Below are 25,148 nucleotides of genomic sequence, written 5' to 3' on the forward strand. Positions count from 1 at the left end.
TATTTACATGTTTGAGAGAGAGAGAGAGAGAGAGAGAGAGAGAGAGAGAGAGAGAGAGAGAGAGAGAGAGAGAGAGAGAGAGAGAGTAGCTGCTCTGTAAAATAACGGAAAAAAATGTAACCTACGTCTGATATAATCTATAGGGCGAATATGTAAATGATTGTTAGTATGATTAAGATTCTTGCTGGCATGGGAAGGGGAAGCTGAGGGAATAGAAAGCCCTCGTGGTGGAAGGTGATGGATGGGGTGAGACCGCTTGTGAATATAAAACCACTCGCGAACTCCTCCATGCAAGGAAGCGCAACATAAAAAGAGGAAGAATTAATATACACAAAGGAAACTCAAGTAGATGATAATAACAGACTGAAGAATCTCATCACGCTCAAGGTTTGTTATCGGAGTTTGCGTTCTTCTCTTGTAGACTTGCTTGGTGCTCCAGGGAAGACTGGCAGTGTGGTGGGCCTACATGAAGGATTACATTACCAAACACTGAAGTAGACAAGAAGGAATTGATAGTATAAGAAATAATGATTCAAGTTTGAGGAGATTTAAACGTTTTACTTGCTTGTCTTTTGTTGACATTGAAGTGAGTTTAATTGATAGTTTGGATAGACACAGGGAAGGTAATGAATAACAATTTCTTCTTTGCTAACTGAGAGAAATATACATTTTTAAGGACTTTAGTACAAAGACATTGGTCTACAAAATTATAAACCATTATGAGAAAATTGGCTAGTAAGGAAAGGAATAAGAAAAACTGGTTCTCAAATTAACCATCACCACCACCACCACAACTAAATAAACCATTTTTCTTCTTATGAATTTACTGCAAAGACTTATTTAACAAATTACATAAATCTTCCGTGACTTCATTTAAATATCAGTCGTTTCAGCAACAAATGAGTAAAACGATATGATTAATTGTGTGTGTGTGTGTGTGTGTGTGTGTGTGTGTGTGTGTGTGTGTGTGTGTGTGTGTGTGTGTGTGTGTGTGTGTGTGTGTGTGTGTGTGTAAGTGCACGAACCTGTACGTCAGCAGCGGCGAGACACAAAGAGAGGATTGACTTGTCTTGTCTCTTCGTCTGTTTGTTGTCTTTTGTTTCCCCTTTCATCCCCCGCGCTCCCCAGACCACCCCGACACGAACCACCCCACCCACCCCCACTCCAACACGGCAGGAAGTCACTCCGCCATACATACTTACGTTCCTGCGTTGTACATTTGTCTTTCTTTTCCTTTCCACCTTCTCTCTCTCTCTCTCTCTCTCTCTCTCTCTCTCTCTCTCTCTCTCTCTCTTGTCGTGAGGTCTGATAGTGAAACCTTGACTTGTTACTGTTATTGTTGTTGTTTTTGGGTGTTGTTTTCGCTGTGGTTTGTTTGTTGTTGTTCTGATTGTTCTTGTCATTATCATCAATATCGTGATCATGTTCTCCTCTTCCTCTTCATTCTCCACTGTCTCTCCTTCCTCCTTCACCAACACCACCACCACCACCACCACCACCAATGCCTCTTCCTCTTGTTGGTATATCTTGTTGCTGCCGCTCTTGTTAATGTCTCGTATCATCTTTTTTTCTCTTTCTCTCTCTCCTTCTCAGCATAGTCTTCATCAATCACGTCATGTTCTCTTATCTCCGTCCTTGTACCTGTTTGTCCGTGTGATGTCTGTGGTTTTTTTGTATTTTTTTTTATTCCCTCTCCACTCTGTTTCGTTTTATGCTGATTCCTCTCCTTTTTCTCTGTTTATAGTTGCTTTTATTTCATGTCTTCTGCGTTTTAGTTTTATTCCTCCTCCTTCTTGGTTATCGTCTTTTTTGTTCTTCCTCCCTCCTAGTCTTCACGTCTGTTTTGCCTCGACTGTCTTATGCATCAGTGTGTGGGAAAAACTGAAAAACTTTGACACTGAGTTGATAGTAGTGATGGTGGTGGTGGTAATGTTGGTGGTGATGGCCTAGTTGGGCTGAACGGTAATGGTGATAGTAATGCTAGTGAAACAGTGGTGAGTGATGACAGCACTTTGTAGTATTAGTAGTGTTAGTTGGGATTAGACGGTACAAGTCTCGTTGAATTGATGGTGACGAAAGAGTGATGTATACAAGACAATGGTGGGTGGTTGTGATGAAAGACACCATAACTCGTGGCAGTAATGTTGACAAAGGAGAGCATTATTAACATCTTCTGTACTATTACGCTTTTCCATATACATTCTGCTTACTATTTGGTGATATTATACAGCTTCAGAAACTTATTTTGGGGATTAAGATAGAAAGAGTGTTGCCATTAATCTTCCAACCTCCATAGACCCTTAATGGTGTCAGTAAAATGGTCTAATCGTACACAAATTTCTAAGTAAATATGTGTCCCAATACTGAAGTGGTTAATAGTGATGACTAGTGATGATAGCGGTAATGATTGGAAAGATAGTGGTGGTAATAGGTTGAAGGAAGACACTAATATCTGCAATGGTGAGTTCTAGTGATTATGACAAGCGATGGTGTTGAAGATAGTGATGAACAATAAAGTGAGACCCTGTTGGTATAGATTTTTAGTCTGAACCCTTTCAATTCTGGAACACATTTTACCCTGAGATTTGCGTACGATTAGATCATTTTATAGACATAAGGAAGGGTCTACGTGGGGTCAGAATATTAATGGGCTGACTCTTCACTATTTTAATCCACCACATAAGTTTCTGAAGCTGTACAGAAACACCAAATAGTAAGCAGAATGAATATGGATATGCGTCATGGTACTGAAGGGGTTAAACTTGTCAATCACTCCATCACTCAGCTAATAGTCCAGGTAAGAGGAGTGAGAAGGGTGACTGAGAGAATGAGCGAATAGATAGCATACATTATTACCTAAAGCTCAGTGTCTGCTTCTCCTGCTCCGAGTACTCCTGCTTTCCTGAGAAGTAGAAGTGAAACTGGGAACTTTTTTTTTTTTTTTTATCTAGGTTTAGGAATTTAGGGTGAAAAAAAATAGGGGGGAAAGGGAACGGTGAAGGGATGGGGGAAATGAAAGGTGGGGGGGGGTGATGAATGAGGGAAGCATCTGGAGCGCGGGATGAATCGCACCGTGAAACAGAAAAAAAAGGAAAGAAGAGAAAGAACAATTAGGCAAATGGTAATGTTTGAAATAGTTCCGCTATCACGAGACGGAAAAAAAAAAGAAAGAAAAGTAAAATATATACTCTCTCTCTCTCTCTCTCTCTCTCTCTCTCTCTCTCTCTCTCTCTCTCTCTCTCTCTCTCTCTCTCTCTCTCTCTCTCTCTCTCTCTCTCTCTGGCACGCTTCGCTTTTCTCTCCCTTTCACCACAACCATCCACACCTTTGTTAATCACCCGCCGTACACTGTAACACCAAGTTTCTCCGAGCATTGGTTCTCATGCTTTCTTGGCGGTTTCTTCCTCCTCTCCGGGTGTCGGGGGGAGGGGGCAAGAGGGGATTCCTGGATGCCGGCTGGCCCTAAGGGAGGTCGATTATAGGCGGCATTAGGAAAGCTCTACGGATGCTGGTGTTTACTGAGGCCCCACTGTATCTCCCGAGTGCGTGGAAGTAATCTGACGGTCATATGTGGGTTGTGGGTTACTGTAGGCTCTGTGCACTGCCTAGCTACTTCCTTGGTGGAGCGTTGCATCAGGGGCGGGAGCATACAGCAGGGTAACCAGTGATGAAATGTTTGTGTCTGTCAAGCTGCCATTAGAGTTTTCAAGGCTATTGTTATGTGGAAGATTGGTATTTGGTCTTGGAGATTTTAGAGTTGAGTTGTGGCACTGGAATATTAACCTCTTCAGCACCATGACACGTTTTTATATTTATTCTGCTTATTACATGGTGATTTTATGCAGCTTCTGAAACTTATTTGGGGATTAAAATAGTGAAGATTCCTACCATTAATCTTCTGACTTTCATAGACCCTTCCTAATGTAAATAAAAATCGTCTAATCACACCCAAAACTCAAGGTAAAAATGCGTCCCAGTACTGAAAGGGCTAAAGTCTCGTGTTGTGTGACGTGATCCAACGATGAGTTAATTGTGATGGAGTGTTTCTATTAGATAAACTATTATTTGATTTGTGTTTGACTATAAATTAACTTAAAGAGCTGAATTGTGAAGGTTTTATGTTGCGAAACGTATCAAAATAACCTACGACTATGTGTCTTTATCACGAATATTGGGGTTAGACATTACTATTCGCTGTTGAAGACTTGGAATTGAGCTATAGTAGTGCTTCTGTGTCTGGGTCATGTGTTACCAGATAGAGTCACCAGAGAGCGTTAGAGTCATCAGAGTGCGCTAGTCACCAGAGAACTTTAGTCACCAGAGAGCGTTACTTCTACCCCCGACAAATCACCGTGAGCCAGAATCGAAGTCACACATCAAGGAGAAGCTTCCGTCAAACTGCCAGAAGATTCCAAACGTGACAAGACGACGGAGAAATTAACGATCACGAAATAAACACGCTTAAGAAACATAAATAAAAACAGATGCATACGTGACAAGTTGCGTTGAAAAGAAAACAGAAAGAGTTGAAAGAAAAACAAAAAAAAGTCATTCCGTTTGCGTTATCACCTACTTAACAACTTCTTCACTGCGATAAGACAAGGTAGGAGTAATTGAATGAACTTGTGGGTGTCGTTGTCAAGTCGTTAAGCTGTTTTTTTTTTTTTTATGTTGACCTTTCCTCTCCTCCGCGACTTCAGGGCTATCTGTCGTAACGAGGGTAATTGGTAGCAGGGGGCTTCCATATTTTTGTACACGTCAAGCAGAACTGTTAGTGAAGTTAATGATTGAAATTACATCACACGCACCGGGAACTCTTGAGGGTGACGAGGAAAGTAGAGTTTTTTTTTCTTTTTTACTTTTTTTTACTTTTTTTTTCATTTCAGTAATGTGGGGTGATATAGTGGTAATTTTTCCGGTGATTAAGACTCCTGCTCTCACTCTTATAGCAGTGACACTCACTCACTCACTCACTCACTCACTCACTCACCCCTCTCTTTCTTTTCGCTTGCTTCACACTCACTTATTCACTGTCTCACTCACTCATTTCCCGTCTCTCTCCACTTCACGTACTCATCCATCTCATTATTATGGATTACTCATTTCACTTCCTTGTTCACTCATAACATTCACTCTCACTATCTTATAATCACTCACTATTCTTCATCACACCTACACTCACAGTCCATCCATCTACATCCTCAAATCACACACACACACACACACACACACACACACACACACACACACACACACACACACACACACACACACACACACACACACACACACACACACACACACACACACACACACTTTGACAGCAGTTGTATCAGTCAAGCCACTTACTTCACCACCTGTTGTGCTTTTTACTTTCATTAACTTATTTTTCAGCTTCACAATTTCTTACTCGTACTGACTCATTTAATTTCAAGACAATTTTACCAGTCATTCCCAACACCACTCTTTAATCTTGGCTCCCTTCCCTCATAACATCAGCTTACTTCCTCAGTTTACTCTCACTCGCTCATCTTCACTGCCACACACTCTCGCTCGCTCCTGCTCCCTCAACCTTACGTAGCGGGACAAGACAATGAAGGTGTTAGCGAAGGAACGTGAGGGTCGACAACCTTGACTCCCTGGGCGCTAAGAATATAAGGGGAGGAAAAAATATTGTGCCTGTTGACGTAGCCTCTCTTGAGATCGAGCCGCGTCCCAAGGCAGGGTATATCTGGGGGCCTCTCAGATACAGGCGGTGCTTTGAGAGAATTAAGAAAGGAAAACGTACCTTGGGAAAGACGCTCGTCATGATTAGCGGTGTGAAAGATGAGGTGTTTGTTCTTTTCACACAGGTTTGAAAAGTTCTCTCGAGGATCAGGGAGTGTTAAAAGGGTGGTAGTATGTTGGAGAGAAAAGGGAGTAGTCTTCTGTCGCTTCGTATTCACTGTGCTAATACAAAACGTAAGAACCGGCCTTATCTGTCACATACACATGATACCGGGTGATAAAAGTTCCCCTCCTAAAATTTTGGAGGAGGAGGAAAAATAGTAGGTGGTGATGAGAGTTGACGAAGGAAAGAAATAAAAGAAAATTAGAGAGGAAGGGGAAGAAATAGAAATGGATAAACAGAAAAAAAGAAAATGGTGATGATGGAAGATGACGAAGAAGGAGAAGAAAGCAAGATAGTGAAGTTAGAAAGACGATCCCTTGTCGAAGAGGAAAAAGAACAGGATCGGCTTTTCTCACCTAGGACTGGATAAAATATAAAGTGTGACAGACGATCCAGCCTTTTCACGATGCTGTGCCTGGCGTCTATTAAAGCTTCTCTTGGGGACGTGAGATTGTTATAGAAAGAAAGTATTTTTTAGGAGACTGGGCTCAGGCTGGACTGTGTAAATACAAAGCATGACAAACCACATGCACCAGATATGGGAAATGCAAATCACTTAATCCCACTTATGGAAGAGAGACAAAGCTTTAAGTAATGTACCAAAAAATAAGATAATAGAGGACAATCGATTTAACCCCTTCAGTACTAGGACGCATTTTTTTACCATGAGTTTTGGTTATAATCAAACAATTTTATATACATTAAGAAGGTTCTACGGAGATGAGAAGATTAATAGCCAGAGTCCTCACTGTTTTAATCCCCACGTAAGTTTCTGAAGCTGAATAAAATTACCAAATAGTAAGCACAATAAATATTACCTTACCCCCTTGAGTAGCATGACGCGTTTTCATATTCATTCCTGGTTACAATTTGATGACTATATACAGCTTCAGAAACTTGAGTGGGAGATTGAAATAGTGAAGAATCTGGCCATTAATCTTCTGATCTCAATAGACCTTCTTAATGTAAATAAAAGGATCTAACTGCACACAAAAATCAAGGTAAAAATGCGTCTCAGTACTGAAGGGGTTAGAACGTGTCAAGGCACTGAAGAGGTTAAGAGAATAAACCTAACACGTACAAACATACTTACATACAGACAGAGAGACAGACAGACAGACAGACAGACAGACAGACAGACGACCTTGTACATCCATACTAAGTAGAGCAGGATCCACTATACGCCTCCGAGCCCGCTATGTCCACACCAGCATCTGTCAGGGAGGGGAGGTGGAGGGAGGAAAGTGGTGGTGGTGGTGGTGGAGGCTGGCGACGGAAAGACAAGAGATGACGATGTTGATGACGATGATGATAATGATGACGGAGAATAGTAATGAAATGAACAGGATGGAAGAGAAAAGAGGAGAAAAGGAGTAATATAGGCGGAGGTGGAAATGGAAACTGGTAGTGGGAAAGAAGGGAAGGAAAGATAGAATAAAAGAAAAGCGAAAAAAGTGACAGGCTGACGGAATAAGTAAAGAAGAGAAGAGAGAAAATGAAAGAGGTGATGATGAAAGCTGACGATGGAAAAGAAGAAAACGAAGAGAAAAAAAAACGAAAGAACTAAAATGAGAAGGGATGACACTGTAAAGGAAAGGAAGGAGAGAGAGAGAGAAGATAAAAGGAAATGAAAGGAAAAAAGGAAGGAAAGAGATCAAAGAAGTAAAATAAAGGAGAAGGTCGTGAGAGATGAAGGAAAATAAGAGAAGGGAACTAGAAGAGAGGAGGTGAGAGAAATAAAGAAACCTGAAGAAGAAAAGGAAGAAGAGGGGAGACAGGAAGAGGAGGAGACGGAGGAGGAAGAGAAAAACTATAGATGATGACGAGAGTTAACGAAGGAAAGGAATAGAAGGAAATTAGAGAGTATAGAGAGGAAATGGAAATGGAGGAAGGAAAAACGAAAATGGTGATGATGGAGAATGACGAAGAGGAGGAAGAAGAAAAAGATAACAAGATAATGAAGACTTAGGAAGAAAAGATAGACGAGAGAATTACAGAGGTGAGAAAGCTGAGAGAGAGAGAGAGAGAGAGAGAGAGAGAGAGAGAGAGAGAGAGAGAGAGAGAGAGAGAGAGAGAGAGAAAAGGCATTTAGTTGTGCTGGGGAAGGATGAGATTGGGGTGTTTAGTGGGGGGGGATGAACACTATGAGAACTGGACCGCAAGGCTCGTCTTTTTGTTACTTTCTCTTCGTTGGTGTTCCCTTCACCCCTCCTCCCGAATCTTCCCGCCCTCCCGTCCCTCTCCGCCTCCTCCCACTTGCCCCACGCCACTTCCTGTGTACTGCCCCTCATTCCCACTTTCCATTCAGGGTCAGTTTTATTATCGTGTCGCATCTGTGTGTGTGTGTGTGTGTGTGTGTGTGTGTGTGTGTGTGTGTGTGTGTGTGTGTGTGTGTGCTAGAGAGCGGAAAGGTTCATTACATAGGCATAGGGTTTCTTTTTGTTGATTGTGCATAGTTCTCTCTCTCTCTCTCTCTCTCTCTCTCTCTCTCTCTCTCTCTCTCTCTCTCTCTCTCTCTCTCTCTCTCTCTCTCGTAACACAGTAGCTTCTACATTAAATGATACAGTCACGGTTAATTTCCTAAGAAAATAAACGAAGGCCGATTTAGGTATGTGAATTTTATTTCAAGAACAGAATCTTGTAACTCTTTGCGTCAAGACCAGCTAGAGACTAAAACTCTTTATTAACGCATCGTCTCGGCAGTGAATCACCCTCAGCCCACACCAGGAGATACCAGCGTGAGTGAGACACACCACGATTACTTTCGGCTTTAAGGCAAAGAGTCCGTGCAGTGCAGTTCCATCACTCCCAAGGTCACATCCGTCCCGCTTGGTCGGTGTTGACACTCAGCGGGGCGCTAAGTGAGGGCGTCCCCCTAGGTGGGTCATTAGGTCCCTTCACATGCCCTGCCGTGGACTCAGGGCGATTGATGGGTTTGCCGACAGACCCGACACACCGCAATACACTTCCTGCGGCGGCCAGACAACAGCGGCGGCAATGTGTGTGTTGTACTGTATGTAGCCGCATCTCACTAGTCCTCTAAGGTTGCGGGGTCTTCGTTCAGGTCTTGCGGTATCGAGTGGTGTGTTGACTCTTTTTTGCATCTCACTTTCCCGTCGCACGTCATTGACTCGACGAGGAAATTAAGCTCAAGTGTCAATACCGTTGTAGTGAGATGACCCGGCGCTCCTCACTGCTAGCTGGCTGCGGGGAGGAGTGAAACGGGGAAGGTGAAGAGACGGCGGGAGGGAAGCAGGGAAGCAGGGAGGGTGGGATGAAGCAAATAAAAGCAAAAGTTCTTGATTGCCCCCATCTTCCTGCCGGCTTTGAGTGCATGAAGGAAGCAGACGCGAGGGGAGGGCGGCGTGCACTGCTCAGGGAGAAAGTGATGATCTAAGCGTACTGAAGCTTCATTTCAACGGAACGTGATGCAGAACACGTGATCGGCGAGGCAAGAGTGAAATTAGGCTTAATGAGGCAGGCCATATGTAGTGTACATGCACGCGCAGAGGGAAAACAGTGGCAAGACGGATGGACAGCGGCGGAATAAAAAGGTGTAGAGACTCCAGAGAAATTTATATACTTAATTGTTTGATGTTGGATTATGTTCAGAGTGTGCAGTTATTTATTTTTCTCCCTGTGTTCATCCATCTCTGTGTAGGTGAAAGTGAAGTGAGCCTCCGTTTAATATTTACACCTGGCCTTATTAGCTTTTATATCCCAGGCTCCGGGAACACTGGGAAAAAGAACAATGGTAAATGCATGTGTGTCAAGACCACCTTTTGTCTACTTTTTTTTTAATGGGTCAGTACTTTTTTTTTATATTAGTGGTTTGTTATCTCCATCCAAAATTCTTGTCTGTTTACTCATTTATCTTCGCGTCAACTCATCTTTCTTCTATATTATTTATCCTCGTTTGAATTGACATGATATTAATCGTCAAGGTAACAGGTGGGTAAGTATGGACAAGTCAGTAATTGTGCTGATGCTGGCTATGCAAATCATCTGTACGGCTTGTGAGCTATATCGTAATTTGTAAGACTCTTAGTACGTTTTATTATGGTAAACTATAAACAGAGAGAGAGAGAGAGAGAGAGAGAGAGAGAGAGAGAGAGAGAGAGAGAGAGAGAGAGAGAGAGAGAGAGAGAAAGAGAGAGATTTTCAGATGGACATAAGCAAAGGACGTTCACAATGACACCTTATTTTCTATTCATCCCTTTATATTTTAACTTAATAATTTTATCATCCTCTTATTTTTCGTCTCATTTCGCTAACGGAGTCAGTATGGATCAAATCTGTCAGCACGTTATTTCGTTACCACACCTTACCACACCTTTACCTGTGACTGTTACGTCCATCAGGTGCGCACCAATTGAGGCATGACGCTAGTCTTCGAGAGGTACTTACGTAACATGATAAAAGACACACCATCTGCCCTGAACAGTACAGATTGTGCCCTCAGCGTACGTGTTGCCTAACGGGGAACATGTGTCTTGGAGTTTGAATGAAAGCAGCCTCGGGTTATGTGGTGGTAAAGGTGTGAGTGATGAAGGGTGCTGCATATTGAAGTGTGTGGAGGGAAGCTGGAATGGAGAGGTGTAAATATGGAAAGAGATTAGTAAAGAAGAAGAAGAGAGAGAGAGAGAGAGAGAGAGAGAGAGAGAGAGAGAGAGAGAGAGAGAAAGTAGACAGACTAACGGAAAGACAGACATAGACACAAATATATAGATGAATAAATACACAGACAGAAAATGACAAAAAATAGATTAGCAAAGAGGAGAAATGATAAATAGAATACTTGAGCAGACAGTGAGGTACTACAAACAGACAGACAGACAGACAGACAAATAAACAACTAAGAAACAGGGAACATAAACAGACGAGAGACAAAGGCTAACCACGAAGGCTCCAAGAGACTACTAATAAAACCTGGCTCTCTCGCCACTACTATTTTCAAAGGCCACAGAGATGATTAGCCGCGTTATCAAGACCATTTTTCCTGTTGATAGTATAGAAATCTTGTTAATTTGTCTCTGGAACCCTAACAAAACACCGCTAAGAGACGTGAGTATTTAACTGGAGCTTTTTCGATGTAGTAAGGGCGCGGCGCCAAGTTGTTTAACCCCTTCAGTTTGTATATTCATTCTGCTTACTATTTGATGATTTTATACAGCTTCAGAAACTCATGTGAGGATTAAAATAGTGAAGACTTGGGCTATTAATCTTCTGCCCTCCATAGACCCTCCCTAATGTCAATAAAATGGTCTATTCGTACACAAATCTCAAGGTAAAATGTGTCCCAGTTGTGAAGGGGTTAAGGGCTTGAGGTCAAAGCTGTGCACCACGACAGAAACGGAAGCACAGAGGGAGACGCGGTTTGAGGGAAGTACAAATAACTAAGTCACAGGATTCAGCCACCTGTGATAAAAGCTTTTGTGCACCTGCCCTCTCCATCTCTCTCTCTTCCTCTCTTCTTTCCTTCTCCTCTTCCTGGTCCCTCCCTTCCTCTTTCTTTCTGCGCCCTCCGTGAAAAGCTGGACTAGTTTGCAAATTACTCGCTCATTCCGTCTTCCTTTGTTTCCTGGCAATCAGAATGGTCACAGTGCAGCCTCCTAGACACACACACACACACACACACACACACACACACACACACACACACACACACACACACACACACACACACACACACACACTCTCTCTCTCTCTCTCTCTCTCTCTCTCTCTCTCTCTCTCTCTCTCTCTCTCTCTCTCTCTCTCTCTCTCTCTCTCTCTCTCTCTCTCTCTCTCTCTCTCTCTCTCTCTCTCTCTCTCTCTCTCTCGGCTGATTCCTGACCTAGGTGAGGGTGTTTCCTGATGGAGGGAGGGTGAAGGAGTAGCTTGGTGTCTGTAGCAAGTCACTGGTGGGGTCCTGAGTGGCGCATTGGGGGTTACAGAGTGCGAGGGTGGCGGAGCATCTGTACCTTAGATTGTTTAGTGGGTGCGGTTAACTGTGCGCCTTGAATTTAATCTGGCCGCTATAGTTTGTATTAAAGTGTTGAAAAAAAATAATCGAAAGCAAGTTTAGAAAGCAATTTTGATACAGCTCTGGCAATAAATGAAGTGATGGGATCGTTTAGTCTTTTTTGTGCATTTACATTTTCTATTCGTAGTTGAATTACTATTTAGAGTTAGTATTAACAAATGATGTCTCACTGTCATTAGCATTGAAAAGGTCAGATAGATTGGAGAGTATTGCATGAACATATTGGAAAAATAAATGTTGTAAGATATCAGAATGTATTGACTTTAGACGTCTCAGTTCATTGGTTCTCGGTGCTGCATTGCGCGGGCCACGGCAGCCGTTTGTACCTCGATCCCTCAATACAACCGCACAAAGAAAACGGCCGGTGCTCTGCTGCTTCCCAGGCCTCAATAAACTCCAATGAACCTCGTGCAGCTCTTTCACCCTAACACCAGGCTCACCTTTGCTCCACACCTGCCTGCACCACGCTCTCCTCGCCACACCTGCTTACCCAAACACTCCTACTACATCATTCCTTTCATTCCTTCCGTGCCCATTCATCTCACTGTTCTTTACCTATCTCTCATTTTTCTGCTGCCCTCCCTGTTCCTTAGATCCTGCCTGTGTTGCTCCCTCCTGCTGCATGCTTGTCATGGCGCGGCCTCAAGTCCACGGTCACTGAGGGAAGGCTGCGATGCGCCGCCGTTACCTCATTAATTCCTCACGTTTTCGAACACCTGGTCCCTCCTTCACCTCCCTCCCGCAGCGTGTTGATTCTCTCCTCACTCGTGTAACTGTACGCTAAGTGAGCCGCCTCTGTCGGCGCCTCGATTAGCAAATTCATCGGTGGATAATTTGTATGCAGGGGCACCGAAGTTTGCTGTGAGGTTTTGAGCGCTAATCAGGTTCATGTAATATATTTTTGCAACCTCATCCTAGATATTTTTTTTTCAACGTTCCTCGCCCATGTTTATGTATACAATCTGTTGCATCGTGCATACATTTTCCCTTCAAGTGTTTGTCTTGCTCAATGTGCATCTGTTAGTTAACTGTGCTTGTGTTCCGCATGTGTGTGCTCCCGTGTCCCTTGTTGCTGTAGGCGATTCTCCTGGCTTGTCTTTGGTGGGGAGCGTGCGCGCGCCTCGCGGCCTTCAGAGGTCAACAGAGTGTTCGCGTGTCCTAGCGCCGCCTCTTCCTTTTATGTTTTTACTTGGTTATTAGTTGAACATGGCGTGGATAATAACATAATTTTTATAACGTGAAGAGTTAAGCTGAGGTTGTTTTACTTGTTGTAGGAACTGTGACGTGTGTGTATTTGTTTATGTTAACGAATCAAGGTTTAAATGTGTTTTGTACACTTATCCTGAAAAAAAAATGGTGAATTGTAGAAGTGAAGACATAATAGGTGCAGATAGTGTAGTGGTGCACAGGTGAGCCTCACTTATGGCTAAGTTGGCGGGTGTGGTGGGCCTTACCTGGTCATGGTGTGCCGTGTGTCGTCCTCGCGGTGTGCTGCTACACAGGAGACCACTCGCTCGTTACAACCTTTCCTAAATATTGTCAAAGCACAACACTTCAGCCACAAGGTTTTTTTTTACTCGGCGTTACAACAGTAGAATGAAGGTGGCCGCGTGCAGCACTTCGCCCTCCCGCAAGAGTTTGCCTTGGTTTTTCTGATGAGCGAAAGGTAGACACTGGAACGATTATATCAAGCAGGCGGCGAGTGTTTCCACCATCACTCACCAGACAATTGTTCACGATATATTCAAAGATTTACTTATGAGCGCCCGTTGAGATGTACCGTGGGTGATGGGCACTACTTAAGATTTTATTAAGAATCGTTTTATGCAGTAATAATTAAAGTGACAATTATTTTTTCATAAATTTTGTCGTAGTGTGAGTGTGTCTATGGGCGGGCAAACTATCATGGGAGTCCAGTGTCAGTGTAGACGAGGAGCGTTAGAAGGGACGACTAAGAGAGAGGCGGAGGCGCGGCAGCGAACGCTCAGGGAAGTGCGAACTGTTAGGCGGCGCAGGGGAGAGTGAGGCTCAGCGCGATGGGCGGCAGGTATATACTGTGCCTGGCCCCAACACTGACTCCCTCACGCTCCGCTCTCCCTCACGCTCCGGCTGGCACTCTTATCTCATGACTCTGCCTCTGCTGAAACTGCCGACTCCTTTCCGGCATGAACGCCCTGGATATCCTGCAGCAGCCAGCCACTCCTCCACCTGCTGATTGTGTGGAGGAGTGCTGAGGGTGGGGCGGAAATAACGATGTGATGTATTGAACTCTCTCTCTCTCTCTCTCTCTCTCTCTCTCTCTCTCTCTCTCTCTCTCTCTCTCTCTCTCTCTCTCTCTCTCTCTCTCTCAATTATTATTATTATTATTATTATTATTACTATTGTTATGTCAAGCGGCTTATTAGCATTACCGTATCTAGTGGTCTTCGTGTTGCTCGGCGCCTGACAAGTGTTCTCCGCTCAGCCAGCACCACCTCCTGGTCTGTGCCAGCTGAGCACCGAGACAGCCGCGTGTTTACTTTCCCTCCCCACTCGCACTTCCCTCCCATCCTCCGCCCTCCCCTACCAATGGAAGAAGAATCCTGGCCAGACTGTTTCTGCCCCCTTCCTAGTCTGTCTCGGGGGCGTGCATCACTTTCCCTCCCCCGCGCAGGTCCCAGGGTGGCGCGGGTCATCGGTTCATCGCCGCCCGGGAATCAGAGGAGCAAGGCCGTTATGTGTGAATGACGCCAGCCCGCGGCGCTGCGACCCAGGAAGCAAAGACAGCAGTGTGTGGGCGGTTTTTCCTCTATCTCTAAACACTGCGTGGCTCAGAGATCATCATAATAAATAACAGTGATATCTAGCGGAGTCTTCCACACTGTAATCGGGAAGTAATGATTCGCATAATGAAACAGTTTAGAGACCGTTTGTCATCTTTTTTGAAAAGATAGAATGAATAGATACGTATATGAAACAAGAAAACAATTATTCATTTTTATTACAATATTCACATGATTCCTTTGAACAGTGAATTCATCGTGTGCTGTGTTGAACGTCGCTTTATCGTTAACGGTGTCGAGTTATTCCTGCATCAGCTGTCTCAACTCGCCGTAGTCTGTTATCCCTTCGCCTTCCGTGCCATGATCGCCCTCACCAAGCCTCGAAACATCCATGGAGGCTGAAGGAACTGAAGGAACCAAGCTTTCTGTCTCACTCCCAGCGTCGTAACTCCTACCTCTACCTTTGTTTGAGCACTGAGCTGTAATAAAGGAACAGACAACAGGCAGCTGCACGTATTCATTGCCCATGTTACGAGTTTTTGTACTAACACCTTCAGTACAGGGACACATTTTTATCTTAAAATTTATGTACGATTAGACCATTCTACTTACATAAGGAGGGGGTCTATGGAGGTCTGAAGATTAATGGCCAGAGTCTTCACTGATTTTAATCCCCGCGTAAGTTTCTGAAGCTGTATAAAATCACCAAATAGTAACCAGAATGAATATGGAAACTAGTCATGGTACTGAAGGGGTAAAGAGTGGAGAACGAGGCGCCCTATAAGGAGAAGCAGGGTCAGGTGGCGGGCCTTTAATTCCGATACCATGATGAAGCGTAATGAAGGTGGTGTGGCTGCGGCGTGCAAATAGGTAATAACGAATAAAATAGAAAGTAGGTTGAATTTATCGAGGTAATCCCTAATTGAATGGAAATCACAAAATGGTATTCTTGTGCACATTGGTATTATTATTACAGTGTTTATTATTATTCTTCATGATTGAGGATTTCACTTTTTTTTCACTCGCTGACCTTCTCGTTTTTGTCATTAAGCCGATAAATTAGTTCAGACCTTTCTTTGTTTTCCCTCAAACCTCAGAGTGTGTCTAACGAGGAAGAGAGAGAGAGAGAGAGAGAGAGAGAGAGAGAGAGAGAGAGAACACACATGACGAGGTAGGACAGTCAGGTGTGTGAGAGTGCTGGTGAGAGTGACGTGGCTCTGATAGGCGACTCTCCCTCAACTGGACTTGCACGTATTTGGGTGTTGGAATCCGTGTTCTCTCTCTCTCTCTCTCTCTCTCTCTCTCTCTCTCTCTCTCTCTCTCTCTTTTTTAGTGATTCCTGTGTAATTTTTATTGCCCCTTGTTTGCCTCAGAACGCCCTTAAGTCTTGACCGGGTTGGAGGGAGGGAAGAAGAAAGGAAAGAAAATAAACGTCTCTCTCTCTCTCTCTCTCTCTCTCTCTCTCTCTCTCTCTCTCTCTCTCTCTCTCTCTCTCTCTCTCTCTCTCTCCCCTACACCTTTATTTCCATCTTGTATCCTTTCTCAATTTGCCTTTTATTTATTTCTTTTCCAGATAGTTTTTTTTTTTTTTCATTTACTAGGTCTTTTGTAACTTTCCACTCGGCCTTTCCTCATTTTTTTAAATTCCATCTATTTTTGTGTTCCCCCCGATTTTTATTCTAATTTGTATCCTGTGGCCCTTGCCCGTTCTCCCTTCTTATAACATTCCACCTTTACCAGTTAGTTATGTTCCTCAGCATTTCACTCGCTACTCTCTCATCCATATCTTCATTTTCAGTTCCGTATTTCTCGAAGTTTGATTTTAATTTGAATATTTATCTTGTTTACCTTCCTTATACCGATTTTTCTACTATTCTGCATCATTTCAGACGCGACTCGCATACATAGCTTCCCATACCCTCGTAGTTACATTATTTTCAAGTTTTATCTCTACTTTGTCCTGTGTCCCTTTTAGTTCACCTTCCTTCTAGCTTTCTATACTGCTTCCTCATGGTCGGCCCTTCACTCTCGTCCTGGCAGTGTTGTTCCTAGGATGTCACGCACCTGGGAGGCAACGAGGCGGAGAGGATGGGCCGTGTGGTGACTTATGGTGACTCGAGGTAAACACCGTGACCAGGGAGGGGCTTCGAGTGGCCAACAGCTGCCGGAGGATCAGGTGAAGGAGAGGATCAGGTGACCGGCCAGGTAAAAATAAAAGTCAATATGGGAGTTAGTTTGAGTTTGTCTAGGAAATTGCCAGTCATTTCCAAAGAGAAGGTTTTCATTTATTTGTTTATTTTTTTCAATGTTTATGGTTTAGTTCAGTTTTACTTTAGCTTTTATTTGTTTATTTATTTACTTTGTGTGAGAAGACTGTGGAAAAACGTGTAATGAAATGGTTTTAGAGGTAATGTAGAGAAAAGCGATTAATGAGGTGAATTAAAAAGGAAACAGATTGCTTGAAGGAAGAAATAAGTGTAAAGGTTGCTTTTTTTTTATATATTTATTTGTATATATATCTGGTATCATTCTGGACGTTTTTCACTCGCTTCTGATTTTGTGAGGAGAAATACGACGATTAATATGGCAAGACTGCGTGATTAAAGAAGAAAATATTGAACAAATATCCATATCTTACTTTCCTCCCCCCCTGTCATGTATACTTTTAATGTTTTTAGTTGTGTCCAGTGTGTTTCATATCAGAACACTTTGTTGAACCATGGTATAATTATTAGATTTATAGTGTGTGTTGTGGTCAGTAAAATATTTGTGTGCCTGTCACTTTGTTTCTTGTTTTTCTATCTATCTGTCTATGTACAAAACAAGACGCAGTGAAAGTTTTATTGCAAGATGAAGTACTGTAAGTGAGAGTGTATGGCTTGCTAGGAGACGTAATTATTATGATACCTTTCACTTTATGTGGGAACGTTTTATGGAGCGTGGAAACGAAGAAGAAATGCGAGGAGGGGGAGAGAAAGACGGGAGCTCTTTAATCAGGACTTGTATTCTTGTAACGTCATTCCGTAATTAGTATGTGAAACTGACGACTACTACTACTACTACTACTACTACTACTACTACTACTACTACTACTACTACTACTACTACTACTACTACTACTACTACTACTACTACTACTACTACTACTACTACTACTACTACTACTACTACTACTACTACTACTACTGTAATTATAAAGTGTGATGGTTTTCCTGAGTGTCATCATAGATAAGGTGGAGGGTGGAGTCGCACTGGAAAAAAAAAAACGAAAGGAAGCATTTTTTTTCTTTCCGAAGCCAAATAATAATGTATGGGTGTTGATCCAAAACAGTACAGATGTGAAGTTAATGAGGAGTTAATGTAGGCGTTAGAGGTGAGGTGATGCATGTGTTGTATTAGATAGATTGTTGGTAAAAGTATGTGATGTTGATGGCATGGGTTTGTTGTCGAGTAGTTTGTAGTGACGTGAATGGTGAAGGCAGGTGTGTGTTTGTCTGCATGGATGTGAAAAGTTGTGTGTTAATATATTTGATTGGGAAATGGAGCCATAATGGTATATTTTTTCAGGATGTTGTCTGAATGTTGTATCTTTTTTTGTATGGAAGAGGGGAAGCTGGCCAAGGGCAACAAAAAATTCAACAGAAAAGGCCCACTTGATAGCCAGTTCCCTGAAAGGTTAGTAGAGTTACCCAAAAGTCTGGGATAAATGTCTTGAAACATCCCTGTTAAGAGAAGCCAAGTCGTAGCAAGATGGAAATACAGACACAGGCAGGGAGTTCCAGAGTTTACCAGAGAAAGGTATGAATGATCGAGAGTACCTGGTTAACTCTTGCAGTAGAGAATTGCACAGAAAGGGGTAAAAGAAAGAAGAAAGCCTTGTGCAGCGAGCCCGGAGGGTGCGGGGGGAGGCATGCAGTTAGCTAATTCAGTAAGAGCAGTTAGCATGAAAATAGCGATAAAAGATAACAAGGGATGCAACATTCCGGCGGTGAGAAGGAGGCTGAAGACAGTCAATCAGAGGAGGGGAGTTGAGTTGATAAAAGGAAAAGTACAAAAGCTGTAAAATCGTGTCATGCCTTGATGATGATGATGATAGAGAGAGAGAGAGAGAGAGAGAGAGAGAGAGAGAGAGAGAGAGAGAGAGAGAGAGAGAGAGAGAGAGAGAGAGAGAGAGCAACTTTTATCAATGACGACATACTAAAAACTCAGCCTTTTAGAGGAAGATTCGGGAGAGGCTGGTGGCTGGCAGTGTAGGCGAGGCGTTATCAGACTCTACAGGTTGGTGTGCCTCCTGAGGGTGCTCCTGGCGACCGTAAAGATAAGGGCCAGCTAAGTATGTCCTGCCGGCGCTCAACAGGTGTGAAGAGACTTGGCGTGCAGCAACTAGAACGAATGTGTGTGTGTGTGTGTGTGTGTGTGTGTGTGTGTGTGTGTGTGTGTGTGTGTGTGTGTGTGTGTGTGTGTGTGTGTTAATTGATTGATTGGTGATCGTCTCAGTCGGCGTCGGCAGCAACTCATCGTATAAACTTTCTCCGTCACAGAATTTCTTTTAATATCGTTATAGGCACCCGCTCCGCCTTGCTCTGTGGTCACCTGCTCAGCCCACCACGCCTCTGAGCCTTTCACTTCACCGGGCTCAGCTTTTCGTGGAGGGAAAAATTGTAATTGGACACGTGAGTCTGAGAAAGCAAACACCTTGTAATATGTGAAGAGAGTGATGTGGTCGTATAGGTCGTGGCAGTAGAATGTGAGGCTGTCATCTTTAATTGCCTTTCTCTGTAAAACTGTCTTTCTTTTCCTTGATTCCATGTTATCTTTTCAATGTGAGGCAATCATGTAAATCTTCCTCTCGTGACAAAACTATTAATTTTTTTTTATGTTCTCTAAGTGTATTGATGAGAACACCGGCTGTCTGAAAGGTTCCTTGCTTAGACTTAGTATTTTTTTTCTTTCCTCTAGTTTTTTGTTACTGTTGGTCGGCTGGAGAGTCGCTGCTATAACCTTATCCTTGACATATTTCGTTGCTTGTGTCGAGGTGATGAAAATGAGAGTGAGTTCATTCAGTGAGATATGAGAAGTTATCAAGGGTCTTTTCTTTATGTGTCTCCTCTCCCCTGCACTATTTACCTGTCCTTGTCTCCGCATGTATCTCTGGCACCAACATGTGTAGGAAAATTATGAGATTCGTGATAGTGTTTTGCATTTCTTTCTCTTTTCCTCTTAACCTGCTAAATTCTTTCATCTTCCTTCGTTTTACCCAGAGCGCTGTAGGTCTTTGTTGTCTTGAATGTACATAAGATCGATGGAAGAATATCATTGCGGATAATATTTTAAAATCCACTATTTCTTGTCGGGAATGTCATTGTGAGTGGGAATTAACGTTGTTTTATTCATTTATCTCGTATCTATTTATTTTTGTGTTATTTGTAGACCTCTCTAGATAAATGAAAAAAATAATAATGAAATAGAAATAATAAAGAAACAAAACAAAAGAAAAAAAACCTTACGGTATACTAGACTCGATTCACACCCAGTAACACAAGAAGAAGCACACTCACTTCACACTAAATGATCTTAAAATCCACACCAAGGAAACACAAGAACAGGTCCACTCCCCGCACACTGGACGCTTGCCACACACACACACACGCCTCCGTAGCTGCGGCGAATCCCTGAGAACCCAGTGATCCACTTCCCAGCGGCGAGGAATACCGGAACGAACCATTGACGAACACAGTTACTTGCGTCGTAACGAATACTAACGAAGAGGCATCATTTTTTTCTTCCCACAATGCACGGGTGAGGTGAGTCAGGATTGCCAGGAGCAGGAATTACCTCGCCAAACTCTGTCTTTCGTCTCTTGAATATTCGTCCCGCTGTGTTACCCACGAGGATGACAAACTGCGAGGTTCAGATTGTGGGAAATTAGTCGTTCAATCGCCCAGTGTGAGTCTTAATCCACGTAGCGGCAGGAAGCTGAGCAGTCGGGTGGAAACATGGAAAAGGAGAGGACTCGTAGTTATCTTCAGCTGTGTGGACTTCTGAAAGACAATTTAGAGTTGGTGTATTCAAGGACTTGTAATGTTTAAAGAGTGCTGAAGAGAATTTGTTGAATGTGAATGACGAAGTGTGTGTGTGTGTGTGTGTGTGTGTGTGTGTGTGTGTGTGTGTGTGTGTGTGTGTGTGTGTGTGTGTGTTTGTTTGTTTGTGTTTATTTTCCCCCGCGCCTTTCCCCCCTTCAAAATCTTCTAGTCATCACTATCAGAGCGGTAAATCCTCTTAGCGTGGTGGATGATGGGTGAAACATACACACACACACACACACACACACACACACACACACACACACACACACACACACACACACACACACACACACACACACACACACACACACACACACACTAATACCTCACCCCTGACACTACACAAAGTACACAGGGCACCCATACGTAGAGGAGCAAATATTAGCCAGTCACTTCTTACTACTCTCTCCTTCCTGGGCGTGTGTTATACCTCCGTAATTAACAAGGACGAAGGCGGCACTCAGCTAGAGAAGGGAGAGAGAAGGGGAAGGTGTCCTGGTGTCCTTGTCCTCATTCCACTCCATTTACCAGATGAGTAAAACCAGTATGAGTCACTATTGAGCCTCACGTGACATAGGTCTATATTGTGAAACGCTCTGCTCAGTCGCCGCGTGAACTCTCAAAGGACAGATAGTTGGCAGGGATCTCAAGTGTTTCCCCTGTTCGTAATGTAGAAGTGTTGTTAATCTTCGTAGTTTTGTACCTCTAGAAGTCTTGTTCGTCTTTGTAACTTTAAGTTGAGCCTCTTAACCTCTTCAGTACCATGACGCGTTTCCATATTCATTCTGCTTACTATTTGGTAATTTTGTACAGCTTCAGAAACTTATGAGGGAGATGAAAATTATAAAGACTGTGTATATTAATCTTCTGACCTCCATACACCCTTCCTAGTGTCTATTAAATGGTCTAGTCGTACACAAATCTTAAGGTAAAAATGTGTTCCAGTACTGGAAGGGTTAAATATAGTGGAGGTGCAGTGCACAAGTGTTTTCTATGTATTTCCTTGTTTATTTTACATATTTCTAAGTAACTGTGGCTCTGTAAAAAAAAAGGCAAAAACTTAATTTCCTATTCTTTCATTAATTCTTCTTCCAGTTAGATTATATTAGCAGTTTTCTGAGTGTTTTCAAGGGCAGATTGCAACTTTGAAAGGCTACCAGTATTTATTTTCCATTTTTTTTACAAGTAACTGTGGTGCTCAAAATAGACAAGAGCTAACATTTTATTCTTTCACCTATTTGTCTTAGAACATATTATTAACAGTGTTTTGAGTGTTTTCTGGAAGATCTTTACTTTGAAAGGTTCAAGACCACGAGGTTAAGTTTTGCATTTCCAGTTGTGATGAGTTACTGGCCTGTGCCGCTCGTGTGCCTTGTAAATACCTCAACACGCTGTGGTTTCTCCTTGTTTATTTGCTTCCAGAATTATCTCAGTTGATGGAGTGTACTGGAATGGCTGGCGTTCATTTTATCATTTTCTGTATTGATGCATCTCTCTCTCTCTCTCTCTCTCTCTCTCTCTCTCTCTCTCTCTCTCTCTCTCTCTCTCTCTCTCTCTCTCTCTCTCTCTCTCTCTTAGACAAGCTCTCCTCTAACAAAAACCTATAATAATATAATAAGAGTCTTTGCATTAAACATTTCATTTCCTGTGCATTTATTTTTATTACTATTACTATCATTATTATTATTATTTTTTTTTTTTTTTTTTGAGAGTGGGTGAGTTCCGGGCATCCTTCATTTATTTTTTTCCCCGGCGAGGCTCCTCCGAACTTTCCCTTCCCTTAGAATTCAGATCATCTCGTGCTCGTTTGTTAGTGTCGTTTTCTTGGCTGTGTCGTAACCTGTGCTTGTCTCCGAGTTGCAGTGATTTCCAGCTCTCATTTGCCTGTTAATCATTTCGCCTCGTGTTATTGGTTGTGCTGATTCTCTCTCTCTCTCTCTCTCTCTCTCTCTCTCTCTCTCTCTCTCTCTCTCTCTCTCTGGTTCAATAATGTCCAGTTCTTCGTTAGTCTTGCATTTATTTCCTCTCATTCCACAATTCTGTAAACATTTTCACACTTATTTCCGTGTCATTGTTATGGTTCAGTCAGTGTAGTTTTATATATATTTTATTTATTTATTTTTTTTTTTTTTAGTATTTGATTTTATTTTATGTATTTTCATTTTTGCCTTCCTGTGTAATCACTTTATTTATTCATCTCATTTTTTGTTATTAAATTGTTCTCTTGTAATAATTCCCTTCATTTATCAACCCATCTACTGTCTCCAGTGTACGCCACCCAACCACTTCACCGCAGATTTGATGAGTCTCTCTTTCAAAAGCTATTTTCTTCACTTGAAAGGTAAAGAAAACGTGGATATTTAGCAGTAACATTGGCAATTATTCCTTATTTTATCAATCTTTGTTATCCTTATTTATAGACAACCCAAAAAGAACTCAACTTCCTTTAGATACGTGTGTGTGTGTGTGTGTGTGTGTGTGTGTGTGTGTGTGTGTGATATAAACATAAATTCTCGTTAACGTTCACTTCATTTAAGAGGAAGGTTTGAAGACATTTATCCTTTGATTTTGGCCAACTGTCGGACCTGCAAAGGGACTGGCAACTATGTCCTTTTTTTTTTTTTTTCATGTTACCCTTGACCCGTTTTCTCCTCTTACATGAAAAAAAAGTAAATATACACTTGTCATTAATAAACATGAAGCAACTAATATTTAGCATCCATTGAACCCATTGCCTTTGTGAAATGTACTCAAACATGGCGTTGTCCACCACCACTACCGCCACCACCACCACCACCACCTCAGATATTACGTTTTTATATCTTTTGATGAATCTATCAATTTATTTATTTTCGTAGACACGTTGAACGACTCTTAGTAAATATCTTTGTTTTGAATGATATCTTGTTTCCCTTCGTATTTTTGGATGTCTATTATCGGTGTGTTTCTTGCCCTGTCTTTTCATCTATTCTTGTGCGTTGGTGAGTGTCTGAATTGCTACATCTAACAATAGCGGGTCTTCTCTCTTGTTTCGTTAACCTTTTCACTTCGATACTAGATAATGAACAGGTCCAGAAGTAATGCATGAAATCTTTACAACCTGCTAAACTTCTAATCATTATAAATACACAGACTTTGCATTTTCTAACCAACTTCAGGATGGTAGCTGGATGTAGACAAAGTAAACATGCCTTAGTGATTAGTGTTTTAATCTCTTCAGTACCATGACGCCCTTTTTCATGTCCATTCTGATTGTTATTGGCCGATTTTATACAGCTTCAGAAACTTATAGAGGAGGGGATTGAAATAGTGAAGACTGTAGCGATTAATTTCCTACCTTCCATAGACCCTTCCTAATGTCAATAAAAATCATCTAATGGTACACAAAAATCAAGGTGAAAATGCGTCTCATTAGTGAAAGGGTTAAGGAAAGATGTGCTAAATAATAGTGGAAGGGTTAAGATAATCGTCTCTTTAACTTCATGACCCTTTCATTTGCCACGTGCTGTTGTCTGTCTGTGTTAGCCTTTCACGCCATCCAGGAAAACCATTGTGAGTCTGGAAGCTGAACGGTGACCTCCTCTTCAGTCTCATAGTGAGGGGATTGATTTTGATTGATTGATTTGTACTTGTAGTCTCTCTCTCTCTCTCTCTCTCTCTCTCTCTCTCTCTCTCTCTCTCTCTCTCTCTCTCTCTCTCTCTCTCTCTCTCTCTCTCTCTCTCTCTCTCTCTCTCTCTCTCTCTCTCTCTCTCTCTCTCTCTCTCTCTCTCTCTCTCTCTCTCTCTCTCTCTCTCTCTCTCTCTCTCTCTCTCTCTCTCTCTCTCTCTCTCTCTCTCTCTCTCTCTCTCTCTCTCTCTCACACACACACACACACACACACACACACACACACACACACAGTCACACAGTCTCCTATTTCTCCGTGATCTTACCAATATAGGGAACGTTTGGGTTGGATAGCTTACAAAAAGACTGTAGAATTGGTCGTATTGCCTCACCAGTTCCTTCTTTGATACGCTCCCAAACCAAGCGCAGCGGTCTAAGTTGATTGTGGAACCTGATCGCGGCTGAAGTGGTTTTTGTGTGTTTTTGTGGGGGTTAGCTATCCAACAAAAAAACGGTGACTGTGGTACTGGTTGTGACTATGGAACTAGCTAGTCTTCAGTCAGTCAGTCACGGTTCGTCACGTCACGTCACGTCTCGCTACGGTCACACTTTGCATTATGGGGAAAATTACACACCGGGACTGAGAAAGCACTTTTATTACAACAATCATGTCACCGCAACGTAGGAAATCTGTGCATATTCTTTTTATTATATCTTTTTTTTTTACCTGAAATGTATTTAAATGTATATATATATCGAAAATGTATAAAAACGGTAA

The 25,148-nt window shown here is 42.4% G+C and overlaps 1 protein-coding gene across 1 annotated transcript in view; it reads right to left on the reverse strand.

Moving 5' to 3' along the window:
* Window positions 1-13,919, reverse strand: part of LOC123519010 (uncharacterized protein DDB_G0285291-like) — a 111,128-nt gene extending 97,209 nt beyond the window's left edge. The window contains exon 1 of the mRNA XM_045280130.1: window positions 13,370-13,919. Coding sequence (XP_045136065.1) covers window positions 13,370-13,377 — 8 coding nt within the window. The 5' untranslated portion in view covers window positions 13,378-13,919. The remainder of the gene's footprint in view (window positions 1-13,369) is intronic.
* Between the last annotated feature and the right edge of the window lie 11,229 nt (window positions 13,920-25,148).

Source organism: Portunus trituberculatus, chromosome 44 (assembly GCF_017591435.1).
Source record: "Portunus trituberculatus isolate SZX2019 chromosome 44, ASM1759143v1, whole genome shotgun sequence".
NCBI lineage: Eukaryota > Metazoa > Arthropoda > Malacostraca > Decapoda > Portunidae > Portunus > Portunus trituberculatus.